The sequence below is a fragment of the Rhineura floridana genome, chromosome 17 (assembly GCF_030035675.1).
Source record: "Rhineura floridana isolate rRhiFlo1 chromosome 17, rRhiFlo1.hap2, whole genome shotgun sequence".
Lineage (NCBI taxonomy): Eukaryota > Metazoa > Chordata > Lepidosauria > Squamata > Rhineuridae > Rhineura > Rhineura floridana.
This window is the reverse complement of record NC_084496.1, coordinates 25,935,233-25,955,099: the sequence shown is the minus strand read 5'-3', so window position 1 is coordinate 25,955,099 and position 19,867 is coordinate 25,935,233. Positions and strand designations below refer to the sequence as shown.

The window sequence follows — 19,867 nt, the reverse complement described above, 5'->3', positions numbered from 1 at the left end:
CACTGTGATTCTGTTGCACGTAAATCAACTGATGCTGCCAGCAACTGAAGCACAAATTAATGAACATTGTGTCCATTCCTTTCTGTCCACTTCTCCCAATTTGTTAGTCTTGTAGTTATATTTGATGGGAAGGAAAAGGCTTCTGTGTACTTGTGCCAATGTCCATTTCCTGCCATTTTAAAGATGACCACAAACTAGGTATGTCTTTGTCTCGCCGGTTTGTGGCTGGATCTCATTGTAAGAAATACACATTCCAATGAAAAATAGCCAGTGTCTGAGTTGCACCTTCTTGCATCTGTTCTTTCAAAATCACTGTTAAAAGGCAGAACAGTGATTTCATAACATAAAGACAGGAATCTCCTGACCTACATCAACTGTCTCCTGAGTTTAAAAAATTAGGGATGGGGAACCTGGTAGCCCTCCAGATGTTGTTGGATCCAACTCCCATGATCCCTGACCATCGACCATGCTGGCTGGGGCTGATGGAAGCTGAGAGTCCAACAACACCTGAAGGGTGCCATGTTCCCCATACTCAATTTTACACCCTTAGATCATATCACAAGTACCTCCTGACATGAAATGCGATTTGCAAAACATGGCAAACAAGTCTGGCAGCTAGAATTTTTCAGGATGTGGTTGACTTTGCCCAGTTGAAATCAAAAGGGCCCAAAATGTATCCTTAACTGGCTGGGAAATTTTAACTTGGACACTACATGTTTCTGTGATTAACAAAAGAAACAGATAATATGGCACTGTGTTCTATTTATTATTATTTTTCTATTAAATTTATATGCTGCCCTTCCTCCCAGAAGGAGCCCAAGGCGGCAAACAAAAACACTAAAAGCAGTTTAAAACATCTTAAAAACAAGAGAGTTTGCAGCATCTTAAAGCAAAACATCTTAAAAAACAATTCCAGCACAGACCAAGAATAGCTGTTTTACATTAGGGTCAAGATAGACTTTGCTCTGATGGTCCATAAAACCTTAAAATAAACAGCTGAACAATTTGCCTTTCACCAGGATTAACAGTTGTATGGTGAACACATTGCTTGTTAAATGAATCCGAGGGTACCTGTGCTCATGAACCATTGTGTAGCCGTCCAATTGGGCACAGCAGTGGGGTACTCTAACGTAACAACTTTATGGGGAAAGGGCAATTTTGAGGCACAGATGTCCTACAAAAGCTTTTGCAGCTGCTCCAGAACACCAAAGCAATTACTCCCCTAGTTAAGTGAGCTGTGCCTGCAACCATCCGGGTCATTTGCCCTCTTTCTTCACCTTGGATTGATTCACCAATAACTCCACTCCATAATGGTACATTTTCCTTAAAGCATGTCTTTCTAATCTCCCCATAGAGGATGCCATCCCCCTTTTTTTTTTGCCTGAGCATCTGTGCCATTTCTCTCTATTGGACTTGACTTTTCCCACCAGAATGACATTTAATGGCGTTCTCTTCTTCTTCTTCTCTCCCCCACCCCAATGTGCAGAGTCTGAAGGAAGGCCTGACAGTGCAGGAGCGTCTCAAGCTCTTTGAATCCAAGGACTTGAAGAAAGAATAGTTCTCTCCTTCCTATTCAGCTTGACCATATGCATCTCCTTGCTTGTGGCATCACAGCACAAGCACCCTTGTTTTTTGTTCTCTAGGATCCTCGTTGCTGTTGCTTCTGTATGGTTTTTTTGTATGGATGCTCCAGAAGATAAGACTGAAAAATGCCGGCAGTTCTTCTGTATACCATCAAATGGACTCCCCAACTACTAGCCCTGACTTAGGAAGTTTGTAGTCTTGGCAAGAGAGCAGGGAAATATTGGGGGCACACACCCCTTTTACTCTCCACAAATACATCCTTCCTACTGTAAATCTATTACACTAAGTGTCAGTATTAAGGCTCAACAGCCTATTCATAAGCTAGCTCTGTTTTACCAAATGCTTTGGTATAGTAACAGGGCCCTGGAAGGGGTGGGTGGGAAGCAACACACTGTGCTTAGCTCTGCTGTTTTTGGGAGTAACCCTAGCACTTAGGAGTATGCTTTGGGTCAAATTTTGCACCACTGAAGCAAAACTTGCAAAACCTGTTTTAAGCCTCCTTAGTCAAGCTTGACTGTTGCAAGAACAACAAAAGATTGGCTTACTGTTACAGAAAGAGACATTTGCAACAGTCCTGATTTGTATCTTGTTTAGTTTAGCTGTGTGGTCGAATTTGGAATTTCCCCCCTTCATTTAGCTTAGAATCCTACTGAAAACCTTTTATTTAGTTGGTTTGCAGATAGATTACAGGCATTGAGGAGTCAAAGACTCCCTCTAAAATTAATTAGTGTAACAAATGTACAGGCTCTTGGAGGAATGTACCCATTAAGATCACCAGTGAATAGTGGCCTCCTCCTATCCACACTTCAGGGCAAGGTCATGCCAGAAACCACCCTTTCTTCCAGTTTCAGTGGGATGCATCTGCCTATGTGTACATAGCGCAATATGGCTAAAAATTTTCTCCCATCAAATCTGTCAAACAAAAGTTCTGTCCAGACATTGAGAAATTTTTTTTCCCCTTAAGAAATGTTTTACAATCCTTACGCTGGTCCTCTGGAAGCAGGAGGATAGCTTCCAACATGTAATCAGTGGGAATGATACAAACTCTACATTGCAGGGCTCATTACAAAGCAGGTAAGACTTGGCATGCTTGGCATGCAAGAGGTGTTTGGAGATCAGGTCAGATCAGTCTCTCAAGCAGAGGTAACGTCAGAAATGGAGGCTTGCCCTTTATATTGACTTAATGGGTCTCAAAACAGTTTAAGGAAAGAGTCTTCTGCATGTTCGTGTAAGTTGGAAGCATCTGCATGTGGAAATTCAGTTGCAAGATGTCAGTGGAGAGGTCTTGAACAGCAGGGGAATGATAAACTTAAAATGGCATGTCAAAATTTCAAGATTTCTGTGCCATTATTTGTCTGCAACAAAACAGTTGTATAGACCCGTTTGACACACACACACACACTGGGCCCAATGACATAGGCAGTGAATATTTGATATATTGGGTTTTAGAGCCAATGGTTTTTCCCCCCAAACAGAAATAGAGATGCTTTGAACAATGCATGTGATTTTTTTTTTTTAAAGTAGATGAGCATTGCTCTGTTGAAATACTTATAGCTTCAGTGCCACAAATGAAGTGCTGGGCAGTTAATTATACCAAACTTATGGGCAAGGTGGCTTTGGTATTTTAAAGTCTTACCTGCCTTTCTGATTATTGTATACCCATTCATTCTGTAGTTTCCAGCTTGCTTGAGGCACATTTCTGCTCTGCAATTTATTCAGACTAAATATTTTTAGCTTTTGGGCAGACAAATCTGTACAGTGAGGCTAGGTAGAGCAACCCATCCCTTTTGCAGTTTCATCCTGTGTTTAATGCCTGATTAGAGAGACACTTTTGCATCAGTGAAATTGAGTAGTTTCCAAATAAAAACTCTGGAGCAAGGCATATTAGGGTAAATGAGGCCACAATGTGCATATTCTTCATGTGCCTTTAATGTGTCATAATGATGCTGTTCTGTGCACCCTTGCTGGTAATAATGGCTAAAGCAAAAAGGCTGTAAGCTTCTTTGCTATTATGCAACGTTCCTTCAAAAGCTCTTGCTATTTTGGAACAGGGTGGGATCCAGGGCAGATATTTTGCTGCTTTCTTCCTGCAGTGTCTGGCAACTTCTTTTTTAAGTCAGGTATGAAATGGATATGGTTTGGCTGGCTTTCATTTGGTGCCCCTAGTGGTTTACCCACACCCTCAGACTGCAAAGAACTGTTAGTGTATAATGGGGGGAAAACAGTTTAGCATCCTATAGTGTGGCTAAGGGGGAAGTTGATATGCATTGGAGGCAGAGTTTAACACTGACTAGGCTTTTAGCTGGGCAGAAGAAACTTGTTTTTCTTCATGTGCCTGCAACTTAAGAAAAACCTGCCAGTGGAGCAAATTATCTCATGCAAAACTGTTGCAGATGGATTTGGTGTTAATCCATATACTTCCTTTAAAAAAAAAAAAGACATGCCTCCTCTAAGATCAGAATAGCGAGTGCATGATATTTAAATTGAGGTAAAAGAGTACAGCAACCAACTTTCCTTTTGCTCAAGAAAGTCTATACTGTTGTGACCCAGTTGCTCCAAAGCAAGTTGGCATTCTAGTTGTCTTTCTTGAACGGCTCTTAAAGGGCACAGTATATACATTGTGGGAATAAATAGGTATGTTCTATTGCAAGGTGCTGCATTTTACACAAGCCTACACTACAAAATAACTGTGGTCTCAGTGAAAGTTCAGCAAAGATGGATGTACAGTATAAATACACTTGCATAATGGCTTCTTAAATCTTGTCTGTTGCAGATGATTTTTTCTTCTCTCCTTTTGAAGCAGAATTGAGGCTTCTATTAATGCAATTTGTTTTCCTTTATCCTATTAAAAATGGAAAAGGAGGAATGCTTGTGCGGATGTGCAAATTCCAAGCAGGCTGTTTTTCCTGTGGCAGAGGCTGCCTGCAAGTGGCCCTGTGTGCCGTTCTTAAGATGTGTCACTTTTTGTAATGACAACATACTTGATTAGAATCCCACTGGACGTTTTGCATTTTGGTGGCTCATATGCAGTACTTAGTTTGTTGTGAACACTTTAAGCACATACACACTCAGTGTAGCTCATCTTTCCTTTGTAATTTTTTTCATTTTTTTAAAAAAAGCTTTGTTATTCTCTTTAAAAATAATTTAAAACCTGTATAGTATTCAAAGCACGCAATGTAAATATTTATTACTCAAAAAATAGTGGAGGGTTTTTTGGGGTGAATTTTTAAAAATCTTGTTCTAATACAATGTCCTTTTGACTTGGAAAAGTAACCTGATAAACCCACTCTATGTCCCCTTAAAGAATGTTTGTTGGTTTGTTTGAACATTATAAATATATTTTTAAATTTCTCGTGATACCTTTTTAGTTTTGAAAATGCCTGTCCAAAGGCCATGTACTGTGTTTCAAAACTTTAAACTACTTACCTATACATTAATTTTCTTCTTCTTTCAGTTCAATAATCTTATAGCTGACAGTGGCATAAACAACTTGGGTGTGCATATATACTACATATGATTGCAAAGAGTAGTCTGTCTATATATTAACAGTGGTAGCTATTCTGTTGCTAAACATACGTCAATATTTTTGCATGGTAACTTGACACTTGTGGAGTAAACAAAGGATTTCTATAAGGGAATGGAGTAGATTTTGATTCTTGCAACCCACACATTCTTTTCAAGTTACATGGCATGGTGTTGAACAGCATGGCAGAATATGGTTAATATAGGATGATTATTCAATTTACTGTTACACTGTATTTCATTACAATGTAGTTTCAACAGAGTTACAGTGCTGGGGCCATCTTTTCTACTAGAATATGGAAAGGAGGTGTGAATCCATTACTGACTGCATGACATGGAGAACAATTATACACATGTAAACAAACGTCTTGCTTTTCCCAGTGGTGCTTGGCAGCCTCAAGCCATGCCTTGAAATCTACTAGAGTAAAGGAATGTGGGATAGTTGACAGCAGAACCCTGTCTAGTGCCAACAGAAATAACCCATCTAATCAGTGAGGATTGATTTAGCGTTGTCCTTTCAGCCTGCCAGTAGAAGACCATTGCTTCTAATCAAATTTTAAAACAGCAACAATTGCCTCTAAGAGAAATAGCTGATAGCTTCTAAGGGTGCATTTTGTTTTTGAGTAGCAAAAGCCTGTATTTAATACATTCCTCCCACATGGAACTTGCTTGGACAAAATGTATGTGTGGCAAAGAAGGTGAGGCATGCACTACACTATTTGAGCTCACTATTTGAGCTCTTCCTCATGCCCACTCAACATCAGCTAAAAGTAATCAGATTTTATTGTAAACCTGCTTGATTGACAAGCGAACCTACAGAAACATCCTCTCCAAAGTGACCACCACCAAACTGAATCATAAAGTGGTCATCCAAGCATCAAGCATGAAGACAATGTTCAATTACTACAGTCATGCAAGATTCAGAGGCAGAACAGCCAGGAGGTTTGGGGGGGGGGGGGCTGTGCTGCTAACCATCAAAATAGGAACTCGCATGCAAGAGAAGCAGATTTAAATAAAACCAGTTCAATTAGGGAGGTCTTCACAAATCTGTCTGGCAAACAACTATGTCCAATCTAACTTTCTTTTTGCAAAGAATGGTTTGCGCCGCCTCCTATAAGTCTGAAAGGTATCTTTCTCCGCTTGTTTTGTTTTCATGCTTTTAAGAGCTATTTCCTCCTTCCACGTTCCCTGTAATAGAAGTACCACTTGTGTCACAGTATTTATTCCTTACAAACCTTGTGTGACATGCTAGGGTTCCCATGGATGTAGCTGATGATTTTTTGTAAATATTAATTACTTAACTATACATAAAACTATATCGTAATAAACTATTTTTGCACCACTCTTAGCATGCTGTGGACAAGATTTTTGTTGAAACTAGAGACAGCAAGTAAGATCTTGGAATCAGCATTCCAGTGTTCTTGCAGCTTCAGCTAGAAACGACAACAATCAAGGGTGCTAATCTGTGTTCATTAATATACAATATAATATGCTATTTATATTAATATACAATATAATATGCAATTTAAAAGCAGTATGATTGCGCCAAGCTTCTGAGTACCTCCACCTTCTCTGGAGAAGAATTTCAGGACAGGTACACAGCAAAAAGCATGCACAAGTTATTAAATGTCCAGAGGATTTGAATGTACATAAGAAGGGTTATAGTAGTATCACACCTGCCTTTACCGTTCAATATGTAAGTGCTAAGAAACTTAAATGAATTCACTTTCAACATTTTATGAACTATGCCTGGGAAGGCCACCCCAATGGAAGCATCTAACCATTATCAGTTGGAGTTGAGTATGCATTATTAAATAGCTTCAAGAATGGCTGACATTTCTGACATAGTGATAAATAACAATATCAATTACCACACTTTGTTTCTGTGCATGTTTTGCTGATAGTTATAAAAACTGCAACCCACTGCTAAGGCAGATTGCTAGTTTCAAGGTGACAGTGACTCAACATCTCCCTTCCGAAAACAGAATCATCTTTCTGGCACACAGAACACATACATACAAGTCACTACAGGATACCCACTTCTTGGCTACAGTGGAGTTTCTACTGTCTCAAAGTATTGTTATAACCACACGCATGCTCTTATTTGGAACAACAGCTTTTGGAAACCAAATCATTAAAAGCCTGATGCAAAGCCCTTTAAAACTTACCCGAGCATCCATACCTGCATATTCTACAACTGTAGTTTTCAGTTTGTTTCATGAATTCTCTCTGGAATACTTTACAGACAGTAACACATGTTCAAATGGTAATAGAGTTTCAGCCTCTTCCCCTCTATTTCTTTGTGCAGTTAGAGAACAAACTCTAGCACATAACCTCTTCCCCTCCCCCACATTATCAGACCTTCATATTTTCAGGTGCCAGGGTAGCTGATAGATCTGTTTTACAATCTTGGCAGGAGCTCTGTAATTACCTGGTATGAATGACATTAGGATAAGACAGACTACCCATAATTTGTAGGAAAAAGAGGAAGGACATGCAGCATTCAGTCCATAATCTTAACAGCTGAACAGGTCTCAGCATCACTAATTGTGTGTTGAATTGGAGATCAACTAGTCTCGCTAAAATATTGAGTCTTTGGTAATTGCAAAGACCAGCATATTCTTGAAAGATTACTCTTATTCCTACATCAACAGTTCACTCCTGAAATTGGTTCAACCAAATATGTAATCTTCCACCTGTTCTATTTCTGCACTCCAGATGCTAGGCTTGGCTACAATTTGCAAGTCAATGTAAGGCGCCTTCCACTTAGTCTGATTCAGCACCCACTCATTTAGTAGCAGGAGGAGGTCAGGCAAGTTTTCTCAAGTTTACCCTCTCCAAATGTGGACCTCCAGCTGATACTTGCCTCCTAACACTCATCAGTCCCAGCCAGGATGGCCAATGGTCAGGGATGACAGGTTGTGGTCCAACAATATTTGCAGACCCACAGCTTCCCCACCCCCCACCGTAACAAGATAAGCTCGCCTCTACACATGTACAGTCCACACTGGAAAAAGCAGCACAGGAATTAAGTGTGAGTTAAAGTACACACATTCACATACTGACTGAGCATTTATTTCTTCTATTTCACATATTATCCCTAGAGGTATACTACTACAGAACACAAAGGGGAAAGCTGTATGTTAGAATGTTCCAAAAAACACAAGACTTTTCTGCATGTGGAAGCTAGGATCTCTGGGAGAATCTAGAATAAAAACTCTTCTTGAAATGCTAACTTTCCACATGCTGGGACGGTTGTTTTACAATAGGAACATGTGTTCTCAGAATATAAAAAAATAAGCTTTATTCACTGGGAACAGATTTAGATATGTAAAAATAATAGATAAGCACAGGCCATTAATTTCTCAGAAAATAATTCAAACACAGTATGCTGGTTGTACAATTCTTTAAAAGTAGAATTTGGTCCTTAGTCACTGCTAAAGCAATTGTGCCATTCTTAAATACTTAGCTTGAGACAGCAATAAGTCTTTGGTCTAAAATTCTTACTTACTGCAAAATTGTCATTCAAGCTGCATTTTTGTCCCAGGCTCAATGTTATTCTTTTTCAGTACCTACTCTTCTTTGGGGAAAAATGTGTAATTAGCTGGATTGTAGTCCTCCCAAATCTTTTCAAATTCTGTCAGGAAAATATTTACACAGTCTGTGTCTTCAACTATCAGCACATTCTCTCTGTTTTTCTGAATGGCTTGTGTAGTCCAGTTCAAGGAGCCAGTAATCAGCATTTTTTTGTCAATGATGGCAAACTTGTGGTGCATGTAGCCACAATCCTGATCGTGACGTACCTGAATTCCTGAAAAACCAGAGTCCCCGTTCAGTACCACAAATTCAAATTTCCATCTTCCCACCAAATTTACCAAGCTCGTAACACTATACTGCTACCCAGTGAATTTTAGTACAAAAAGTCTGAAAAGAAAATTAGTGAATTCTCCTCTACCCCAGTTACTGATGAGTGCTAAGTAAAACAGACAGTTAATTCCATCCACTGCCAGAGCAGCTGGTTATATCTCAAAAAAATATACATTTCAACATACATAAGAAGGAACCTGATTAGAGGGGACTTTTAGTCTGGTAATGGAGCCAAACTGACATAGAATACTTGACTATTTCTAGAGCAACCAGCTGACTTCCTCTGAGGACTTACAAAACTGGTCTTCAATGGTGGTTCATTTCCAGTATCTTAAACAGAGGTATATACTTTTCCATGCTGATCTGATAGATTACTGTAATATGCTTTATATTTGCTATTCAATCAGTAGCAAAGACAACTGCAAACTGGAAGATAAGACATACAAGCCTGCCAGAGAACTAGTTCACTTCATAGGTCCTCCTCTTCCAAGTTAGATGTGCAGGAGTTGGGCACCAAACATAGGTCCTTTTCAGTGCTGGTGCCCAGATTTTGGAACAGCTTTCTCAGAGAGGCTTGCCTGGTTCCACTCCTGCTCATATTTTGGCCAGTAGCAAGACTTACTTTATTTCAGCAGGTTTGGCTGGATGCTCTTACACTATTTTTAACCACCTCATGTAGTAGTGAATTCTGTAATTTGTTGGTGACAGAAAGAAGGCAGAACTGCTCAACTCCTATTTTGCCTTTGTCTTCCTTCACAAAGAGAACTGTGTTCAACATGGGAAAAGTAGAACAAATGATATAAGGAGAGACTTGCAGCAGCCCAGGAGGTAAAGAAACCGTTAAAGAACTCCTAGCTACTTGAAATGAGTTGGTATCTCCAGGGTCAGATGAAGTGCTGAAGGAAGTTGCAGAAATTATTTCAGAGCTGCTGTCTGAAATCTTTACATATTTAGTATTTCTATTTAGAGGATGCCTCATAAAATAAATTATCTAAGTGTGAAATGGGGGGGGGACTAACTAACCAATCTTCTCTCCCTTTTTGAGTTCCTAGTTTTGATACATCATGGAAATGCTTTATTTTAGCAAAGCATTTTACAAGGTTTCTATGGTATCGAAGCTGACAAGGTAGTAAAATGTGCGCTGTTAGATGGATCAAGTAAAAAATTCAGAAGGCACAAGTACAGGACTCCGGAAACCTGGCTTGGCAGCAGAAACGGATCTAGGTGTCTTGGTTAATAATGCAATCTTAGGCTGCATTAGCAAAAACATTATGTCCAAATAATTTTGAGGAAGGCATCAAGATACTGGAGTGGGTCTGGAGGAAGATGACCATGATATGATAGGAAGGGGTCTGGAAACCAAGTTCTATGAGGAACAGTTGTAGAACTGACAAACAAGTCACTTTAAATGTAGACAGACGTTTTTCTGTGTGCATCTTTGAACAACACTGCCCTCTGCTGGCTACATCTCCCTTCTCTACTGCTGCTGTCAGACCTTTCAGGACCACCCACAGCAAAGCATTGGACCAATCACTGTCTCTGCCTGAACCTGCAGCAAAGCATTTCCATTGGCCACATGTTGGGGTTGATCTACCAATCAGCTGCAAAACTTTTTTTAAAAAATGAGCTGATCCCACAAGAGTAAAGAAGGATGGAGTTTGCTTGTATCGTGTGCCCCCGTATTGAGAAAAGAGAGGTAGAGACACATTGGAACTGGAACAGTAAGTGTGTCTCTATGCTGTTTAGCCTGGAGGCATGATAGCTCTCTTCAAATATCTGAAGAGCTGACGTGCAGAAGATGGAGCAGACTTCTTCTCTGTTGTCCACATGTCAGGCTACCATCAATGGGTAGAAATTTCAAGGAAGGTTTCTGCTAAACATACTACACTGAAATTGGTTCCTAGTTCCCAGTTCCCATTTGCTTGAAAGCTCAAAACACTAAAAAACAAGAAAAGTTCACAGCTACAGCAACTCTAAAGCAATGTTAACACATCTTGGAACCCCAGAATATATGTTGGGGTACCCAGCATCATATATCTCTGTAACCTGGGGACTGTACCCGTCAGGAATAACAATAAATTTATTGCATCAAAATTATCAGGCTTCTGAAATGCACATAAATGCATGTCATAAAATCATAAAAAATTAACTAGGGGTGCCCACCCCAATATGTGCTCTGGACCAGGACAAATCATACACCCCAGGAAAGCGGAGGGTGTCCTCTATGAGATGGCAGTGCTTCCCGCCTGGCCAGAGGTTCTGCTGGGTGCAGGGCACAGATAGGGGCATCTATGCACAACCAAAATAGACAAACACATGCTGAAACCACAAGTACCTGGGGGTGCCCACCCCAAACTCTGCTCTAGTTCAGGACAAATCATACACCCCAGGAAAGATGACCGTGTCATCAATGAGATGCCAGTGCTTCCCGCCTGGCCCAGAGTGTCTACTGGGTACAGGGCATGGATAGTGGAATCTACACACAGCCAAAATAGAGAAAAGCATGCAGGAAAAAAATAAGCAGCTGGGGGTGCCCATACCAAAATCTACTCTGGGCCAGGCCAAATCATACACCCCAGGAAAGGAGTGTAGTATGAGATGGCAGTGCTTCCTACCTGGCCCAGAGCTTCTGTTGGGCACAGGGCACAGATAATCTACACACAACCAAAATAGACAAAAACATGCAGAAAGCAGTAAGTAACTGGGGGTGCTCACCCCAAACTCTGTTCTGGGCCAAGACAAATCATACACCCCAGGAAAGGGGACCGTGTCATCAATGAGATGCCAGTGCTTCCTGCCTGGCCCAGAGCTTCTGCTGGGTGCAGGGCACGGATAAGGGCATCAAAGCACACCCAAAATAGACAAAAGCATGCAGAAAAAAAAGAACTGGAGATGCCCACCCCAAAATCTACTCTGGGCCAGGACAAATCATACACCCCAGGAAAGGGGAGCCTGTCCTCATTGGGATGCCAGTGCTTCCCACCTGGCTCAGAGCTTCTGCTGGGCATAGGGCACGGATAAGGGTATCTATGCCCAACCAAAATAGACAAAAGCATGAATAAAAAAATTAGGGGTGCCGACACCAAAATCTACTTTGGGCCAGGACAAATTATAATCATACATCCCGGGAAAGTGAAGTGTGTCCTATAAGATGCCAGTGCTTCCCATCTGGCCCAGAGCTTCTGCTGGGCACATGGATAAATACATTGACACACCACCAAAATAGACAAAAGCATGCAGAAAAAATAAGTAACTGTGGGTGCCCACCCCAAAATCTGCTCTGGGCCAGGACAAATCATACACCCCAGGAAAGGGGAGGGTATCCTTTTTTCCACCTGGCCCAGAGCTTCTGCTGGGCACAGGGCATGATTAAGGGCATCTACGCATAACCAAAATAGACAAAAACATGCAAAATAAAAGTAATTGTGCCCACCCCAAACTCTGCCCTAGGCCAGAACAGATCATACACCCCAGGTAAAGGGGAGAATGTTCTCTCTGAGATGTCAGTGCTGCGCATCTAGTCCACAGCTTCTCTTAGGTGCAGGGGATGAATAAGGGCATCTATGCACAACTTAAAAAGACAAAAATGTGTAACAAAATAAGAAGTGGGAGTACAAGGCTCATATTTACACATATGGTGGGAATGTGATAAACTCAAGGGCAGGAGGTGTGGGAAGAAATACAGAAATTGACAAAACAACTATGTTACTTCATGCCTGAATTAGCTTTATTGAACATTATGGGATAAAACACAAATCTACAATATAAAAGATTTATAGGATTTATGCTGGCGGCAGCCAGAATGACGATTGCCAAATATTGGAAATCACTGGACGGTTTAACACTGCAAAACTGGCAAAAGAAACTATGGGAAATTGCTCTATTAGAGAAGTTAACACAGAAAATAAGAATGGCAGAGGGAAAAAAGAAAAGTAAGGACTCTTTTGAAGCGGATTGGTGGCCTTTTATCTTGGCTGCTACATCAGACATTAGTTTGGGACCAGTGCCTTACCCTTTCAGATCGTTGTGGATATCTTAAGAATGAAAGTTTCTCAGAGAAGAAAACTACAAAATAAAATCTTGAAAGTTAATAGTCATTAGGCGAAAGGGAGGGAAGGGTGTGATAGGGGTTGGGGAAAAGGAGGAAAAGGGAGTTAATAGGTTTTTTGTATTATTTTGTAACTAAATATATGTTAATGCAAAATGGAAATAAAAATATTTTTTTAAAAAAAGAACTGGGGCTGCCCATAATTCTGCTGGCCAGGACAAATCACACACCTCTTGAAAGGGGACAGTGTCCTCTATGAAATGCCAGTGCTTCCCACATGGCCCAGAGCTTCTGCTGGACACACAGCACAAATAAGGGCATCTATGCACAACCAAAATAGACAAAACTATGTACAAAGCAATAAGTAATTGAGGATGCTCACCCCAAAATCTGTCCTGGGCCAGGACAAATCATAAACCCCAGGAAAGGGGAGCGTGCCCTCTATGAGATGCCTGTGCTTCCCATCTGGCCTAGAGCTTCTGCTGGGCTCAGGGCATGAATAAGGACATCTATTCACAACCAAAATAGACAAAAACATGCAGAAATAAATAAGGTACCCACCCCAAAATCAGCTCTGGGCCAGGATAAATCATAGACCCAAGGAAAGGGGAGGTTATCTTATATGAGATTCCACTGCTTCCCGTTCAGCCCACAGCTTCTGCTTGGCGCAGGGCACAAATAAGGGCATCTATGAACAACCAAAACAGTATAAAACATGCAGAAATAAATAAGTAACTGAGGGTCCCCACCTCAACATGTGCTCTGGGCCAGGACAAATCATTACACCCCAGAAAAGGGGAGGATGTCTTCTACAAGATGCCACTGCTTCCCACCTGGCCCAGCGCTTCTGTTGGGTGCAGGGCATGTATAAGGGCATCTACACACAACCAAAAGAGACCAAAAGCAAAGAAAAAAATAAGTATCTGGGAGCGTTCACCACAAAATCTTCTCTGGGCAAAGACAAATCAAACACCCCAGAAAATGATAGGATGTCCTCTATGATACTCCAGTGGTTATGATCTATGTGGAAAATTTTAATGTTTAATTTTGTATTGGTTTTCCCTGTTACTTAGCTTGTTATAGCTCAGTTATTATTATTTTAAAAAGCCATTGATGTTGAAGACAGAAGGACTCGCAGCATGATCAACAAACAATGATTTCTTGACAAACATGTAATTTCATAGACAACACTGTAAAGGATGTATGGATGGCACCTCATAGAACACACTCTCCCAGATGCATGGAAGTATGATTTGTGGTGCCCCAAACCATCTTTTAGGATGCCCCCCCCCCAGTTTCTTATTTTCTTTCCTCTACATATTTGCTATTTTTCTAATATGTATGTGCCCTTGTCTGTACCATATATACAAAAGAAGCTCTGAACTGGGTGGGATCCCTCTCCTCCATGTATGGATGTATGACTTATAATCCCCAAAGCATGTTTTGGAGTCAGAACCCGCACTTCTTTATATACCTTCCACGTTCCTTGTTGTGCATAGATGCACATATCTGTTCCATGTCCCCACAAGAATAATAATAATAATTTAATTTATGTGTCGCCTATCTGGCCAATGGCCACTCTAGGCGACGTACAAATCAGTTGCAGTAAATGCAGCACAATAAAATACACATATAATACAATATAACAAGGAAACTATAAATAGGAATGATAACAGTTCAGAGTAATAGGCAGAAAATCCATGCCACACAGGATGCAGTGGCATCTCGTTGAGGATACTCTCCCCTTTGCTCAGGTGAATGATCTTTCATGGTCCATAGCAGATTTTGGATTGGCCACCCGAAATTACATATTTTCCTCTACTTACTCTTTACTATTTTAGTTCTGCATAGATGCCCTTATGAGTGCCCTGTGCCCAACAGAAACTATGGGCCAGGTGGGAAGAGGACATGCTCCCCTTTCCTGGGATGTATGATTTCTCCTGGCCCAGAGTAGATTTTGGGGTGGGCATCCCCCTACTTATTTCTTTCTGCATGCTTCTGTCTATTTTGGTTGTGCGTAGATACCATTATCTGTGCCCTTTGCACAGCAGAAACTCTGGGCCAGACGGGAAGCAGTAGCACCTCATAGAGTACACCCTCCCCTTGATTTGTCCTGGTCCAGAGCAGATTTTGGGCTAGGCACCCTCAGTTACTTTTTTTTTTCCCTGCATGTTTTTGATGCCCTTATCCGTGCCCTGCACCCAGCTGAAACTCTGGGCCAGGTGGGAAGCACTGACATCTCATAGAGTACAAGTACACCCTCCCTTTTCCTGGGGTGTGTGATTTGTCCTGGTCCAGAGCAGATATTGGGGTGGGCACCCCTAGTTACTTATTTTTTATGGTTTTATGGCATTATTATGCATTTATCTGCATTTGGAAGCCTGATAATTTCGATGCAATAAATTTATTGTTATTCCTGATGGGGAGAGTCCCAAGATCATGGAGATATATGATATGGGGTACCCCAACATATATTCTGAGGTTCCAAGATGCGTTAACGTTGCTTTAGAGTTGCTGTAGCTGTGAAAATAAGGAACCGGGAACTAGGAACCAACTTCAACATCCTGGTAAACATTAGGGTTAAACTTTCTAACCATAAGAGCTGTTGAACTACAGAACAGCCTGCCTCAGGAGACGGTGGACTTTCCTCCATCAGAGGTATTTTAAGAGACTGGAATAATCCTGTAGTTGCATTGTGCAATGCACATTCTACATTGAGCAGTGGCTTGGATCTGATAACCTCCAATATTCTTTCCAACTCTTATGATTTTATGCACTGTGTGAAAAAGCCTGCCCTGAATCTACTGCCAGTCGTTCAGTTCCATTACTTCTTACTCACCTTTTGTCATTCCTCATTTTATAAATATCTAGGACACCAGTTTCTTTTGTCTTTCAGCAACTGTTAATAATGAGAGAAAGGAAGCGGGATTCCCCCTTTCATGTATATTTTATTAATATACCAATTCATGCAGATCATAAGAGCTGCATTACCAATATGAATCAATGATTACCAGATTATATTCATCCCCCCAAAAACCCCTTGAGATTCCCAGCATATAGTGGCTCTGTCCTTTTAAATAAAAATTCTTGCACATTTTTAACTGCATGATTTAATTACAATAAAATATTTTAATTACAATTATGCTAATAATACATTGGATTAATTATTAGCACCATCACTGTCACTAAAACTAACTAAAAAAGCTAATAACCTGAAATTCCACCTCTTTTTAATATCAAGCTTCATTCAGGCTATAGCACTGCATTTATATCAATGACACTACTAATCTATCATCCAACCGATGTCCATCTGAGATTGTTTTTCCCATAGGACATTTGTGCCCTTTATTAATGTACCTAAGAAGAGCCTGACGGATCAAGCCAGTGGCCCATCTACTCCAGGATCTGGTTCTCACAGTGGCCAACAAGATACTCATGGGAGGCAGGACCTGCGAGCAACACCACCCTCCCCTCCTGCGGATACCAGCAACTGGTTTTTTGGAAGCACACTGCCTCTGACTACGATGGCAGAGCACAGCCATCATGGCTAGAACCCAGTGACAGCCTTCTCCTCCCTGAATTTGTCTCTCTTTTAAAGCCATCCAAGTTGGTGGCCTTCACTGCCTCCTGTGGGAGCGAATTCCATAGTTTAACTATGCTCTGTGTGAAGAAGTACTTCCTTTTGTCTGTCCTGAACCTTCCAATATTCAGCTTCATCGGATACCCACGAGTTCTAGTGTTATTTGAGAGGAAGAGAAACTTTTCTCTATCCGCTTTTTCTAGCCATACATCATTTTATACACTTCTGTCATACCGCCTCTGACTCGCCCTTTTCTCAACACTATTGTTATTTATTTACTTGTTACATACCCCACCCTTTTTTCACCATGGAACCCAAGCCAGCAAACACGTGGTTCCCAGCTGACCAGACCCAGACCTGCTCAGCTTCAGCGAGGTGGTGGCCTCCTGTGCCTTCAGACCATAGCCTGGGACCTAATATACGGGAGAGCACTAGACTCCCAAATGCAGCGGCCTGTCCTCATGGGGCAGCTGCCCCATCATCACCTTGACCATACCGGTTGCCCTTTGCGCGAACCTTCCCCAGCGCTACAACGTCCTTTTTGGGGTGGGGCGACCAGGACTGCACCCAGTAAAGCCTCCTGGCGCTGAAATCAATCCTGCTCCTACTGAACTGACACCAACAGACGACGACGCGCTTCCACGAAGGGCCCTTCAACCCTTTCCCCCGCCCTGTCCCGCTTCTTACCGGCTTGCCGGAGGTTCCCGATCTGTGAGCCTTTGAGGGCCATGTAGTCCGTGTCGGTGACGACCCTGACGCGGACGCCGCGCCGGTGTAGGAGGACGACGGCCCGGCGGAGCTGCGAGCTGGAGAAGGCGAAGACGCAGAGCTCGAGGGAGCGCCGCGCCGACAGCAGGTGGGCCAGGAGGCGGCCGAGCGCGCTCTCGCCGTGGGGCAGCGGGCACACGCACGGGGCCACGGGCCGCGCCTCCGCCTCCGCCAGCAGCTCCTCGATGCACGTCACACGCGACGGGAAGAAAAGCACTTCGCGCACCGCCGGGGACGCCCAAAGCCGGTCCCACCGCCTCAGCAACCAGCAGGCCAGGGCTTCGAGGGCCATGCCAAGCCCCACGGCCAGCAACACCTGCGCCCTGCCGCACCACATCGTCGCCTCAGGGCGTGAAGCCGCTGCGCCTGCGCGCGCACCCTCAACCGCCTTTTTCCCCTCTCGTGTCCCGGAGCGCATGCGCGCCACCTCGTGCGCTCTTTTCTAATTTCAACCGCCGCGTTTCACCTCCCCGCGCTAGGCACACCACAGCGCATGCGCGTGTACTAGTGCGTGCTTGCCTCCCACCAATCCAATTCACAAAGGAACCCGCCCTGACGCTTAAAAAAAAAAAAAAAATCACGTGCCGACTAAAGCGCAGGCGCACATCATTTCTAACGGCTCGTTATCTTGGCAACTGTGACCGCGCCCAGGAGTTGGGCCCACTCAAAAAAAGAGAGAACACAGTTAATTTTATTCATTTATAACCTCGCTTTTGAAAATAAAATCTTTCCAAGGCAGTTTAGGGTAGAAGTAATACAACCAATGGGTAACAGAAGTAAAACAAAGTTAAGCATAAAGCCCATTCACACGAAAAATGTTGTGAAACAGAGTCTAGAATAGTCTTTGGCCTTTTCAGACAGGCACCCACTTTAGCAATATGCATGCAGTCCTGCTCTACTCATTATAATAACTGCAGAATAAACCTAGTAACAAACATGCTCCTTTAATTAATGGCTGGATAATGGCAGATAAGAGAAAAATCAACTCATTTGAAATGTGGTGCTGGAGGAGAGCTTTGCGCATACCATGGACTGCGAAAAAGACAAATAATTGGATGTTAGATCAAATTAAACCAGAACTATCACTTGAAGCTAAAATGTTGAAACTAAGGCTATCATACTTTGGACACATAATGAGAAGACCTGATTCACTAGAAAAGACAATAATGCTGGGAAAAACAGAAGGGAGTAGAAAAAGAGGAAGGCCAAACAAGAGGTGGATTGATTCCATAAAGGAAGCCACAGACCTGAACTTACAAGATCTGAGCAGGGTGGTTCATGACAGATGCTCTTGGAGGTCGCTGATTCATAGGGTTGCCATAAGTCGTAATCGAATTGAAGGCACTTAACAACAACAGAGAAAACTGAAACAAAGGCAGAGCAAAGGAAAGTCCGGGGGGTGGGGTGCAGTCTAAATCTAGCCCATAATATGAAGCGCTAATATTTACCTCTTCAAGGGTCATGTCCCTGTACAGGCTGTTTTTTTCAGGATAATTTAAGTAACCATGAAAAATCCACCCTTAGGGAAAGTCTTGATTGAGCAGGTGGGGGGGGGGGCTCTTCCAGATGAGGCTTCTGGTGTGCACTCACCCTCCTTATTCATTAAAATTTTTAGAGCCCTATTCTTAAACTGCTCGTTCTTAAAACAATCTATCATTCTTTAAATGGAGGTTGTTGTGTGTCGTGTCACAAATTAAAAAGGCAATTTCCCCAGTTTCAGGGGCTGTTTGCCCCATTCTCCCACTACAGGGCTGTACCAAAGACACATATTTGTCTCAGAAAGGAACTAAAAAAACCAAGTTAAGGGAGCAATACCTAGTAACCCAGGGAACACACTTATATAAACCAAAGGAAGTTCTGAATGATAAACTGTATCATAGACTGACAGTTTATTCAAATTATTAAAGGAACCATTCAAGGTTGACTGCACGCAACTCGTCTTGTCTGTGACAGTAATCAAAGAAAGGAAACCAAGAAGATTAAGAATGAGAAAACCAGTGCAAATCAAGACATACCAGGTCCTCTTACTCAGATAAAAACTTTATCCACATGGCACAGTCGGCACCTAAAAAGCAACCTAAGTGCTATAAAGTGCCTCGCAATCATTGACACAAAGAAAAAGCAGTTTCCTCTTGCCCTCCTTGCAGTGGAAAAGGAAAACAGCCAAGAGGCAATATAAAGTTTATAAACTTTATTATTTGATTTATATCCCACCCTTCCTCACAGCAGTAACCCAGCTTTATAAGCCGTCTCCTGATGCGGGCGCTGTCAAGGCTGTAAACATCCCAGCATCCCCGACGACAAGAAGGTGAGGCTGGGCACAGCACCTAGCGGCGCTCCCTGCCTCCGTCCAGTGGTTCGTCGCCAGTTTTCCCATGAGGATCAGCCGATTACCCATTTCTTTAAAATGTTCACACGGAAAACAGATCCTGGCAGCAACGAAGGTCATCTGTGAGCAGCCATTCCACCGCCTCAGTGAGAGAAACGGGAAGCAAGAC

At 42.3% G+C, this 19,867-nt stretch overlaps 2 protein-coding genes across 8 annotated transcripts in view; one reads left to right on the top strand and one right to left on the bottom strand.

The window, feature by feature from the left end:
- Window positions 1-6,454, top strand: part of MPRIP (myosin phosphatase Rho interacting protein) — a 173,886-nt gene extending 167,432 nt beyond the window's left edge. For 5 of the 7 annotated variants that reach the window (XM_061599702.1, XM_061599706.1, XM_061599708.1 and 2 more), the window contains one exon: window positions 1,487-6,454. In XM_061599702.1, the coding sequence (XP_061455686.1) occupies window positions 1,487-1,558 (72 nt within the window). In that variant the 3' untranslated portion in view covers window positions 1,559-6,454. The remainder of the gene's footprint in view (window positions 1-1,486) is intronic. The other 2 variants (XM_061599709.1, XM_061599704.1) reach the window with 1 other exon arrangement.
- A 1,687-nt stretch (window positions 6,455-8,141) lies between these two features.
- Window positions 8,142-17,893, bottom strand: PLD6 (phospholipase D family member 6). The gene is made up of 2 exons (XM_061599710.1): window positions 17,289-17,893; window positions 8,142-8,917 (listed from the first exon to the last, which is right to left on the bottom strand). The coding sequence occupies exons 1-2, from the start codon at window positions 17,785-17,787 to the stop codon at window positions 8,679-8,681; spliced, it is 738 nt and encodes a 245-aa protein (XP_061455694.1). The 5' UTR covers window positions 17,788-17,893; the 3' UTR covers window positions 8,142-8,678.
- Between the last annotated feature and the right edge of the window lie 1,974 nt (window positions 17,894-19,867).